This window comes from Vulpes vulpes, chromosome 8 (genome assembly GCF_048418805.1).
Source record: "Vulpes vulpes isolate BD-2025 chromosome 8, VulVul3, whole genome shotgun sequence".
Lineage (NCBI taxonomy): Eukaryota > Metazoa > Chordata > Mammalia > Carnivora > Canidae > Vulpes > Vulpes vulpes.
The window spans coordinates 42,609,414-42,621,851 of NC_132787.1; the positions used below are offsets into that span (position 1 = coordinate 42,609,414).

At 35.2% G+C, this 12,438-nt stretch overlaps 1 protein-coding gene across 16 annotated transcripts in view; it reads left to right on the plus strand.

Moving 5' to 3' along the window:
* Positions 1–12,438, plus strand: part of ERC1 (ELKS/RAB6-interacting/CAST family member 1) — a 537,425-nt gene that overhangs the window by 167,478 nt on the left and 357,509 nt on the right. For all 16 annotated transcript variants that reach the window (XR_012003004.1, XR_012003002.1, XR_012003003.1 and 13 more), the window contains one exon: positions 10,532–10,725. Coding sequence is in view for 10 of the 16 variants with exons in the window: in XM_025995462.2 (XP_025851247.1) it covers positions 10,532–10,725 (194 nt within the window). In the remaining 6 variants the exon portion in view is untranslated. The remainder of the gene's footprint in view (positions 1–10,531; positions 10,726–12,438) is intronic.

Sequence of the window (12,438 nt, forward strand, 5' to 3'; positions counted from 1 at the left end):
TCATTCTCTTTCCATATATTGTTTTTTTTTTTTTTTTTTTTTTTAAGATTTTATTTACTTATTCAACCAGGAAGGTTGGGGCGGGGGGAAAGAGAGAGCACATGAGCATATACGCGTGAACATGTGCACAAGCAGGGGGAGCAGTGGAGGGAGAGGGAGAAGCAGCAGGGTCTCTGCTGAGCAGGAATCCCAATGCAGGGCTCAATCCCAGTACCCCAAGATCATGACCTTAGCTGAAGACAGACACTTAACTGACTGAGCCACACAGGCACCCCTTATTTTTGATCTCTCTAGAAGATACTCTCTTCTATCTTGGGCTTTATATTTAGGTTTATGAGAAAAAATAAAGTTATCTTTGGGTAGAGGAGGTTGAGGGCTTTCCTCTATTATTATTTCAATTACCTGTTTTACTAATGGACATTTTGCTCTTCATATTTTCCCTTGTTTCATTCTGGATTTTTGTTTCTTTCATTTTAATTCATTACTGATGTTTTCCTATATATTGCCTTCAACACCTAAATCCGAAAAGGAGGTTGTTACTGTAGTTTTTCATGTTTCATCTGTGTTTTGCTTTTTCTCCCCTCTTTTAATTGAGCATTTTATGTAATTCCATTTTCTCGTTCCTTTTAGCATATCAGTTGTATTTGTTATAGTTTTCAAGTAATTGCCTTAGAGTTTGCTGTATACATTTTTTACTTGTCTCCCCAACTTTATTGAGATATAATTAACAAGTAATAATTGTATATATTTAAGGGGTACAAGATGATGATTTGTGTATACATTGTGGAATGATTACCACAGTCAAGCTAGTTAGCACATTCATTACCTCTCATAATTACCATTTTATTTTTTTGTGGTGAGAGCACTTTTTAAAATATACTCTTTCAGCAAATTTCAAGTATACAGGATAGTATTATTAAGTGTGGTCACTATCTATGTTAATCCCCAGAGCTTATTCATCTTATATAACTGAAAGTTTATACCCTTCCTTTGATTAGCATCTCTTCATTTCTCCACCCTCCAGCCCTTGACACCCACCATTCTAAGTTCAGCTGTTTTAGATTCTGCATATAAGTGAGATCTTACAGTATTTATCTTTCTGTTTCTAGCTTGTTTCACTTAGCATAATGTACTCCATGTTCATCCATGTTGTCACAAATGGCAAGATTTCCTTTCTTTTTGTGATTAATAATTTCAGTATACACAGACACACATACACATCATATTTCCTTTATCCATTCATCTGTTGTTGGACAGTTTGATTCTTTCCATATATTGGGTCTTGTGAATAATGCTGCAATGAACACGAGAGTGTAGACATCTCTTTAAAATACTGATTTCATTTCTTTTGGATGTATATCCAGGAATGAGATTGCCGGATCATATAGTAGCTCCATGTAAGAATTTCTGAGGAAGCATCTTACTGTTTACCATAATGGCTGTTTGAATTTGCATTCCCACCAGCAGGATAAAAAGGCTCCCTCATCTCTATACTCCTGCCAACTCTTATTTCTAGTCTTTTTGATAATTGCCGTTCTAACAGGGGTTAGTTGTTATCTCAAGGTGGTTTTGATTTGCATTTCCTTGATGGTTAGTGATGTTGAGCTTCTTTTCGTGTAGCTGTTGGGAAAAACACTTCAATGTGTGTGTCTTCTTTGGAAGAGTATCTGTTCAGGTCCTTTCCCTGTTTTAATAGGATTATTTGTATTTGTGCTATCAAGTTGTGTGATTCCTTACATATTTTGAATATTAATCTGTTGTTAGCTATAACGTTTACAAATACTGCCATCTATTCTGTAGGTTGCCTTTTCATTTTGTTGATAATTTTCTTTGTTGTATAGAAGGTTTTTAGTTTGATGTAGTCTACCTGTTTTTGCTTTTGTTGCCTGTGCTTTTGGTGTCATATCAAAAAATCATGTAGTAAGTATTTTTAAACTAAATTCACTTTCAAAAAATGTTATCCCACTTTATGTATCATGCAGGTACCATACAACAGAATCCTCCCAATTCCTTCCTCTCTTCCCTGATGACATTGTTATCATTCATTTCACTTATCCATATCTGATAATCACCCAGTACATTACTGTTACTACTTTAAAGTGTTATCTTTTAAGTGATGAAGAATAATAAAAGTTGTAATTGTAGCTTCATTCCTTTTCTTTTTTCTTTTTTTTTTTTCTTCATTCCTTTTCTAGTTCTCTTTATGTAAATGTGAATTTCTGACCTATATAATTTGCTTCTGCCTGAAGAACTTTTTCTTTTTCTTTTTTTTTTTGTTTTAAGAGAGAGCATGAGCAGGGGCAGGTGGGAGGGGCAGATGAGAGACAGAATCTGAAGCAGGCTCCACTCCCAGCACGTGGTTCGGTCTCACATCCCTGAGATCATGACCTGAGCTGAAATCAAAAGTTGTATGCTTAATTGACTGAACTGCTCAGGTGCCCACTGAAGAACTTCTTTTAATATATTTTTGCAGGGTAGGTCTCCTGGCTATGAATTTCTCAGTTTTTGTTTAAGATTAAAGTCTTTATTTCTTGTTCACTTTTGAAAGATAATAACACTGGGTATGGATTTCTAGATTGATGAGATTATTTTCTCTGTAACGCTGTCTCAGCTGTCTTCTTTTGTGATTTCTGATGAGAAGTTACTGTAGTTCTTAACATTATTCTATAGGTAAGGTGTTTTTTCCCCTCTGGCTTCCCTTAAACTTTTCTCTTTGTCTTTCATTTTCTATAGTTTTAATATGATGTGCCTATGTATGGGTGTTTAAAATTTGTATTTCCTGGTGTTCTGAGCTCCTCGATTTGGTGTGTATCATTAACATTGGAAAATTTTCAGCCATTATTACTTATAATATTTCTTCTCCTTTCCTTTCCTGTTGGTATTCCAATTATATGTATGTTGCACCTTTTGAAATTGCTCCATGTTCTGTACTGTTCTTTTTATTATTTTTTTTCTCTTTTCATTTTGGGAAGTTTTTTTTTTAAAGATTTTATTTATTTATTTTGGTGTGGGAGAGAGAGAGCACAAGCAGAGAGGAAAGGGGCAGAGGGAGAGGGAGAAGCAGACTCCTTGCTGAGCAGGGAGCCCGATGTGGGGCTTGATCTCAGAACCCTGAGATCATGACCTGAGCCAAAGGCAGATGCTCACTCAAGTGCCCCCATTTTGTTAAGTTTCTATTGACCTGTCTTTAAGCTTACTGATTATTTCTTTAGCCACATCTGGTCTATTAATGAATCCATCAAAAGCATTAATTATTTTTTTAAGTATTAATTATTCTTACATGTTTTTTACACCTAGAATTTCCTTTTGATTCTCTCTTAGAATGTCCACCTCTCTGACTATATCACCCATCTGTTCTTGGATATTGTCTACTTTTCCCATTAGGGACCTTAAATATTAATCAGTTATTTTAAATTCCCTGACTGATTAATTCCAACATCAATGTCAGATATCTGAGTCTAATTTTGATGCTTGCTATGTCTCTTCTTCTCTTCAGACTGTGTCTTTTCTTGCTTTTTAGCATACTTTGTAATTTTTTTGTTGAAAGCCAGATATGTCGTATCAGATAGCAGGTAAATAGGTGTATATGTGAGGTTTTAATCTGGCTAGAAGTTGAGCTGTATTTAATGTTTGCTGTAGCTGTAGGTGCCAGAGGCTTCAAATTCCTCTAGTGTTCTATGTTGACTTTGGGTTTTTCTCTTCAGAGAGAGTCTGCATCCTGTAGCTTTTTCAGCTGTTATCCTTTGTTATTTTACTGGAGCCCTATTGGTGTGGTAGTAAGGTGTGAGCGAAGATAATCTTTCTATAGTCTAGTGATTAAGTCTTGATCTTTTATGAGCCTGTGTCCTTGGCTGTGATCTTCACAAAGGCTTTCCCCCTTAGCTAGCAGTGACTAGAATGGGAGAAATCCCTATCTGTCAGGTGGGATAAAATTCTGTTAAAATATTTATTCCTGGAGAATCTGCCTTTGGGGAGAGTATACTTTGGGCATATTTCACAATTACTACCCTCGCCTCCCACCCTTGCAAGAACCACAAGGGGGTTTTTGTCAGTTCTTCACTTTCAGAATCTGGTGGGGTTCCTCAGGGGAAAGCCTGTGAAAGTAAGGTGGGTCTGCTCAAAACTGCAGCTTCAGCTTCTAATACTTTTTCACTTTCATGTTTGTCCACATTCAGCCTCTAGTAACTCCTCAAAGTCACCATTGAAGTGTTTTTCCCAACAGCTTTGCTCCAGGTGGGTAGATCTCAACTGTGACTCTCTGGATTTGTCTGTGTCTCTTCATTTTGGAGTTGTAATTTGCCTTTTGACCTCAGTTCTCCGATAGGTCCAAGAAAAGTAGTTGATTTTCAGTTTAACTTGTTCTTGTTTTAAGAGTGGGTCATGATTTCCAGACTTTTTACATGTTGGAGCTGAAGTTATAGCAGTTTTCCATTTGGAACAGACCTATGCATTCTTGTTTTGTGAAGATACATATGTGAATTTTGCTGTTTAGAATAACATCTAAAACCTAAAATAAAAAAAACAGTTTTTGCCTATATTTGGGAATCAGCTTTAGTTTTATTAACACATAAATATATATGGAATCAATAGGTTGTCTATCCCAAGGAATTTGAGAGTATATCACAGAGGTCTGAATTAACAATATACACGGCTATTTATTTCAGAGAGAGAGAGAGAGAGAGAGAAAATGAGAGAACATGAGCGTGCATGTGTGTGAATGGGGTGGAGGGACAAAGGGAGATAAACAGACTCACAGCTGATGTGGGGCTCTTTTTCAGGACCCTGAAATCAGGATTTGAGTTGAAATGAAGAGTTGGAGGCTCATGTGACTGAGCCACCCAGACGCCCCCAATGTACATGTCTTATATAGCTTTTTTAGTTCTAGATGTCAAGTGAATTTGAGTATTTTATATTATTGAATGTTTTTAAACTCATTAATTTATATTGGAAATTACTTCTCAAGAAAGAAGAAAAAAACCTTTGACTTTAAAATATATCCTAGAATAAATGAAAATGTATTTCCTAATGTAAGATTGAAATAAGAGTTAAGCAATAAGATGTAATAAGATTTATAACAATTGTTAAATATTTTACTTCAGATTTTATCTCATTCTAGTAAATGACATAAATACTTCTCTAGCATTATTACATTTTAAAAACAGGGCATTGAAATAGAGAAAGACAAATACCATATGATCTCACTTATGTGTGGATTATAAAAACAAAAATAAAAACCTGAACCCATAGATACAGTGAACAGATTGGTGGTTGCCAGAGAGGGTGGGGAGTGTGGTGGTTAGCAGGTGAAATGAGCAAAGGGAGTCAAAAGGTAAAAATTTCCAGTTATAAAATAAGTCCTGGGATATAATGTACAGCATGGTGACTATAGTTAATATTACTTTATCATACATTTGAAAATTGCTAAGAGAGTAGATCTTAAAAGTTCTTATCCCAAGAAGAAAATTATTTGTAATTTTGTAGTAATAGATATTAATTAGATATATTATGATCATTTTACAGTAACTATACATATGTCAAATCATTATGGTGTACACCTGGAACTAATATAATGTTATATGTCAGTTGTATTTAAAGTAAATAAATAAATAGAACCAAATACTGTCAGATGGTATTTCGGTTTGTTATTTGTTACAATTTTAATTCTTAGTAGTTTATTAGGTCTAGGATTTTGTTGTCTTTGTTTTCTATATTAGCATTTTTTTGCTTTGTTTTATAGTGTATTTGTAGGTTTATTTTTGTTTACTTTTTTATGTGGATACAATTTGTTTTTTTATTTGTGGGAATTTTTTTTTTTTAAAGATTTTATTTATTTATTCATAGACACACAGAGAGAGGCAGAGACACAGGGAGAGGGAGAAGCAGGCTCCATGCAGGGAGCCTGATGTGGGACTTGATCCTGGGTCTCCAGGATCACACCCCAGGCTGCAGGCGGCACCAAACCACTGTGCCACCAGGGCTGCCCTATTTGTGGGCACTTTTAAAACCTACTTCTCAACAATTTTCAAACATACAAAACGATACTTAACCCTAGTCACCATACTATGTAGTATATTCTGAGAACTTACTCATCTTATAATTGGAAGTTTGTACTCTTTGACCACTTTTGCCCATTTCACACACACTTCTCTCTGCTCCTGGCAACCAGTCATTTGTTTTGTGTTGGTCTGAGTTCAGTTTTTTATATTTCACGTATAGGTGAGATCATATAGTATTTCTTGTTCTCTGACATATTTAATTTTGCATAATGCCCTCAAGGTTCATCCATATTGTTACAAATGGAAGGAATTTCTTCTTTTTTTTTAAATGGGTAAATAGTATTCTATTCTGTATGACTTTTTTATTCATTCATACATCAATGGACACTTAGGTTGATTCCTGTCTTGGCTACTATAAATAATACTACAGTGAGTATGGGGGTACAGAAAGTCTTTTCGAAATAGTGATTTTGTTTCCTTTGGATATATACCCTGAAGCAGAGTTCCTGAATTGTATGGTACTTCGATTTTTAAATTTTTGAGGAAACTTCATACTGTTTTCTGTAGTGTCTATATCAAATTCATTCCCACTAACAGTGTATAATTGTTCACTTTTCTGTACATCCCCACCATACTTGTTATTTCTTTTTTTTCTTCTCAAACTATTCTAAAAAATAGAAAAGGGAGGAAAACTTCCAAATTCATTTATGAGGCCAGCATTACCCTGATACCAAAACTAGATAAAGACTCCATTAAAAAAGAGAACTGCAAGCCAAGATCCCTGATGAATATGACTGCAGAAATTCTTAATAAAATAATAGCAAACTGAACACAACAATATATTTAAAAAAATCATTTATCACAGTCAAGTAGAATTTATTCCTGGGTTGCAGCAGTGGTTCAGTATTCACAAATCAATCAATGTGATACACCACATTAATAATAGAAAAGAACCATATGATCATTTCAGTAGATGGAGAGAAAGCATTTGATAAAGTATAACATCCATTCATGATAAAAACCCTCAACAAAGTAGGTCTAGAGGGCATATACCTCAACATAATAAAGGCCATATACAAAAAACCCACAACTAATGTCATCTTCATTGGAGAAAAACTGAGAGCTTTTCCTCTATGGTCAGGAACATTACAGGGATGTCTCCTCTCACCACAGTTATTTAACAGTTTAACAACTGTCAGCAATCAGACAACAAAAAGAAATAGAAGGCATCCAGATTGGCAAGGAAAAAGACAAACTCTCAATATTTGCAGATGTGATACTTTGTATAGAAAACCCCAAAGACTCCATGAAAAAAACTGCTAGAACTGATCAACGAATTCAGTAAAGTCACAAGGATACAATATAAATGTTGAGAAATTCATTGCATTTTTATATACTAATAATGAAGCAGCACAGTTGTACCAAAAGCAATTGGCCTAGGAATTAACCTAACCAACGAGGTAAAAGACTCATACTCCAAGAACGATAAAATAACACTGATGAAAGAAAAGGAAGGAGACACAAAGAAATGAAAAGACACTATTGCTTATGGATTGGAAGAACAAACACTATTAAAATGTCTATACTACCCAAAGCAATCAATACATTTAATGCAGGGTCTGTCACAATACCACCAGCATGGGTGACTCAGTCACTTAAGCCTCTGCCTTCAGCTCAGGTCATGATTTCAGGGTCCTGGGATAGAGCCCCAAGTCAGACTCTGCTGAGCAAGAGCCTGCTTTTGCCTCTGCTTCTGCTCTTTCCCCATGCACCGCTCCCCCTCGCCCCCCACCCAGCCTCTCTCTTAAATAAAGAAGTGTAAAATATTTAAAAAAAAAAATACCACCAGCATTTTTCATAGAGCTAGAACAAGCAATCCTAAAATTTGTATGGAACCACAGAATACCCTGAATAGCCAAAGTAATCTTGAAAAAGAAAAGCAAAGCTGGAGGCATCACAATTCTGGACTTAAAGTTGTATTACAAAGCTATATCATCAAAAAACAGTTAGGGTGCCAGCAAAAAAATACAACAGAATAGAAATGGAACAGAAATACTTCTAGCTTATGAATTTACACCCTGTACATGATTTTCCATATTTTGTGTTTTAAGCATGAGATTATAATCTCAGAATTCTTTTTTTTTTTAAATATTTTTTTTAAATTTTTATTTATTTATGACAGCCACACAGAGAGAGAGAGAGAGAGAGGCAGAGACACAGGCAGAGGGAGAAGCAGGCTCCATGCACCGGGAGCCCGACGTGGGATTCGATCCCGGGTCTCCAGGATCGCGCCCTGGGCCAAAGGCAGGCGCCAAACCGCTGCGCCACCCAGGGATCCCCCTAATCTCAGAATTCTTAAGGAAAACATTCAAATTCAACTTCTGAATTATTGAAATTGTAAAAAGTGCTAAATTCTTTTTTTTTTTTTTTTTTTGGTCTCCCTCCTGGAGAAATTTTTTTTTATTGCAAGTTTTAAAAAATTACATTTTTTGTTCTTTTACTTTTCTTTTTCTTTCTTCTCTTCTTATACCATTTCCTTCTACCTTTTTTCCTTCTTCCTGTCTCTTCTCTCTTCAGGATCCTGAAATAGTGTTAACTCACTCATTCAAACCAGTAAATGATGTGACAGAGTAGTGCCATAAAGCTCTGGTTGGTGTTTTTTCTTTATTTTGTATGAGTGGTTTTTTTACTACTCTGTAGAAAGTGAATGCACTTGACCTTGTCTCTCCCTTCCTCAAGTAGGAACTCTATACTTTGAAAAAAATTTTACTCCTTTCTAAAGTATATTGGGGTGCATCCAAAGTGGAAAAGGTTTTGTGAGATCAACCCCCCCCCCCCCCCCCCCCGCCAAGCATTGGAAAGTGTCTGCATTTCCACTGCTTTTCCCTTGTTTTTTATTCTTAATGAGTTAATTCATTCCAGGTTGCTCTCTTTCCTCTTGATTTTACTTTGTTATGGCTGTTAACCATACCAGTTTAGGTTAGAATTTTGCTAATACATTAAAATACATATCTGCCAGTGAAATCTTTTTTAAAGGCCACTATTATTAACTGGATTTTCATAATTGATTAAACCTGAAACAAAAGATGTTTGTAAAGGTCTTAATCTTAGAAGTTCAGCTTTAAATTTTTAGCTCAGTTTATGGAAACATTTCTCTTGTACTCTAGGCATTTTGCATCAGAGCTTTCTGAAATATTTCCTAATAATATATATTTACTCCTTTAATGTTTTTCAAACCATTTTAAAGAACTAAGTAGTAGTATTGTCTGTTAAATAAAGGAAAATAAAACATCTTCACCTCTGCCTTCTCTTTAAATACATTATACATGCATGGTTTTAGAGATTCAGGAGGAAAATTGAAGACTTGATAGTTTTTAATTATTGAAATTGCTTTGCATTCCAGAATACATTGAAGGTATTAGTTACATTTGCAACAGGATTCTTTTTTTTAAAGGTTTGTTTATTTGTTTGTTTATCTATTTATTTATGAGAGAGGCAGAGACACAGGCAGAGGGAGAAGCAGGCTCCCTGCAGGGAGTCCGATGTGGGACTTGATCCGGGACCCCGGGATCACAACCTGAGCCAAAGGTAGACGCTCAACCACTGAGCCACCTTGCAACAGGAATCTGAATAAAAATTTTTTCCTGGTTCTAAATGGGATTGTTGATTTCTGACTTTGTATCTTGTAAAATACTGAATCCTTATCTTAGGAAGGTACCTATGTGCGAATAGCCATTTTCTTAGCCCAATTTCTTTTCTTTTCTTTTCTTTTCTTTTCTTTTCTTTTCTTTTCTTTTCTTTTCTTTTCTTTTCTAAGATTTAGTTAGTTATTAGAGAGATTGAGAGAGAGTGGAGGAGTGGCAGAGGGAGAGAATCTTAAGCTGATTCCATGCTGAGTGTGGACCTGGATGTGGGTCTTAATCTCATGACCCTGAGATCACAATCTGAGCTGAAGCCAAGAGTTAGCTGCTTAACTGACGGAGCCACCCAGGTGTCCCATAACCTACCTTCTTTTTTATGGCGTCACATTTGTCATATCTATATGATTGTCTGCTCCAGGTCTTGTGATTCATACATGCTTGGTAAAGCAGTATATAAGAAAAGGGAAGGGAAGGATCAAGTGGGAATTGATTTCAGCATTGGCATGGGTTATAGTAACAGGAGCAGTGAATTTCTGGTGATGCCTTTTTTAGAAAGATTGAGGAGATCAATAGTAGATCTATAATAGTCTCATGGCTTGTTTGTATGTCTCAGACTCAGAAAAACATGTCTTGTTATATGATGATTTTTGGCCTGATATTCAGAGTTATACATCTAAACACAAATCCGTTTGAAATCCATGATAACTTTTCTCATTTTATTACTAATGTTTTGTCTATGTAATATTTAAGTAGAGAAAAACTTCATAAATTAAAGACTAGCTAGTACATATTTGATAATGATCTATTTAATTTGAAATATAGATAGTCCTTTGGACATGATTTGCCCACTGCCAGTATATGTATCTGATAGAATTTGAACACTTTTCTTTGTAGGCACATGAGGCAACATTGGAAGCCAGAGCCAGTCCAGAGATGAGTGACCGAATACAGCAATTGGAGAGAGAGATTTCCAGGTACAAAGATGAATCTAGCAAGGCCCAGGCAGAAGTTGACCGTCTCTTGGAAATCTTGAAGGAGGTGGAAAATGAGAAGAATGACAAAGATAAGAAGATTGCAGAGTTGGAAAGGTAAGGATAGGATAGCTGAATGGTGGACTTACTATGTTAGAAAGGTTAAAGTATGGTTTTAAAGCTGTATACTTTTGGGGGCATACTTGTTTAGTGTATCTGCTTTTTGGGATTTAGATTCTAGAATGCTTATGTTATTTTTTTAATAGACTTTTTATTCTAAGTCATTGTAAATGCATTGCTGTAACATTTGAAAGGCAGCATAGAATGGGGATGTATTAGGAAGCTGTGGACATCAACATCATTGATTGGAAAGTGAGAAAGTATTCATCAGTGGAGAAATTAAAGCTTTCTACTAGCTAATCAGGAGGGTACAAATAGCTACTTGCTCTCTAATTACTTATTATCTACAGAGCAAATGAACCTCAACTTCAAGGAGGTAATGTTTTTTCATTGGCTAAGACCTTTTTCATTGAGCCCGATGCTCCTTTTGGCTATGAATTTTTAGACTTTACACACTTTGTATTGTGGAGAAGCAGGCTGTTACATCGCACAGGTCAAATTTAGAAGAAGGGACATTGTGGGGATAATTTAAGAGACTTGGTTATAATTATTATGGGTCTCTGACTTTGAATTCTATAAAATGAGCTGTGTTTACAGATGTAGCCAGACGACTCTGTTGGAATTTTCTGCCATTTTTTTTAAAATTAGAATGTTTTATACTAAATATTATGTATATGTTTTTTGACCTCTTCTTTTAGAGCATGTATTTAACATAATTTACAAGTACATTGAAGTAGTTCTAGTAGAACTTCATCAATTACCTATATTCTTTTAAATAATCAGAGACAACAGTGACAGAATGAAATCATTAGCCTATGTGGTTCCTTGGAGCTGATTCCTAGGAAAATTTTATTTTTATGTTCTTGAAGATTAGGAGATATGAGATGACTTTCATAAGTTTATTAAGTTTAAAATTTTGGGGTGACAAGTAGACTTGATACTCCCCTCTGGAATTGATTTTTCTCCTTTTCTGTACCCATAGAATTTTGATTGCAAGAAACTAAAACAAGGAAGTCTAACCCTCACAGGTTTTCTTCACTATAGTGAAAGTGTGAATAATGTATACTGACCACATACTAGATTGCTCTTACTTTGATATGAACTCGAACAGAGTTCATATGAACAGTATTTTCTGGTTCTGGATAAGATGAATGGATAGACTTCTTTAGGTTAGACCTAAGAAACTACCAATCTCAAGATTAGATTATTGTATTTTTGTATGCCTTTTCTCATGTTTGTGCTTCAGTTTTCCCTCTAGCACGCACATGCGTGCACGCATGCACACAGACACACTTGCATATTCACATGAACACATGCATTTCTGCATTTGTGTTGGCCTGAAATCAGCGGCAGTGCTGTAGAAGTTTTAAAATGTAATACTTTTGATGACTTAGTGACTTCCTGCCAAATATTTTAATATTTTAGAAGAGAAATTCCTTGATCAAGTTTCATTTTTTAGTTTGTTTTCTTATATTAGAAGTCTTCATTGAAATTATTGCTTGTCATTCCAGGCAGTTTGTTTGAAAAACTTTTCAATTCATTTTTGGACCTACTACTGATTTCTTGAGTTGGTTGTGACTTAGAAATGGGATTAAATCTATATATGATACCCAAAGCACAACCAATTGCTTTTATTAACTACTGTATTTCTCACATTTTTGAAAAAGTTGTAAGGGATCTATTCTTTCCATGGAATGTTAACTGAGAAGG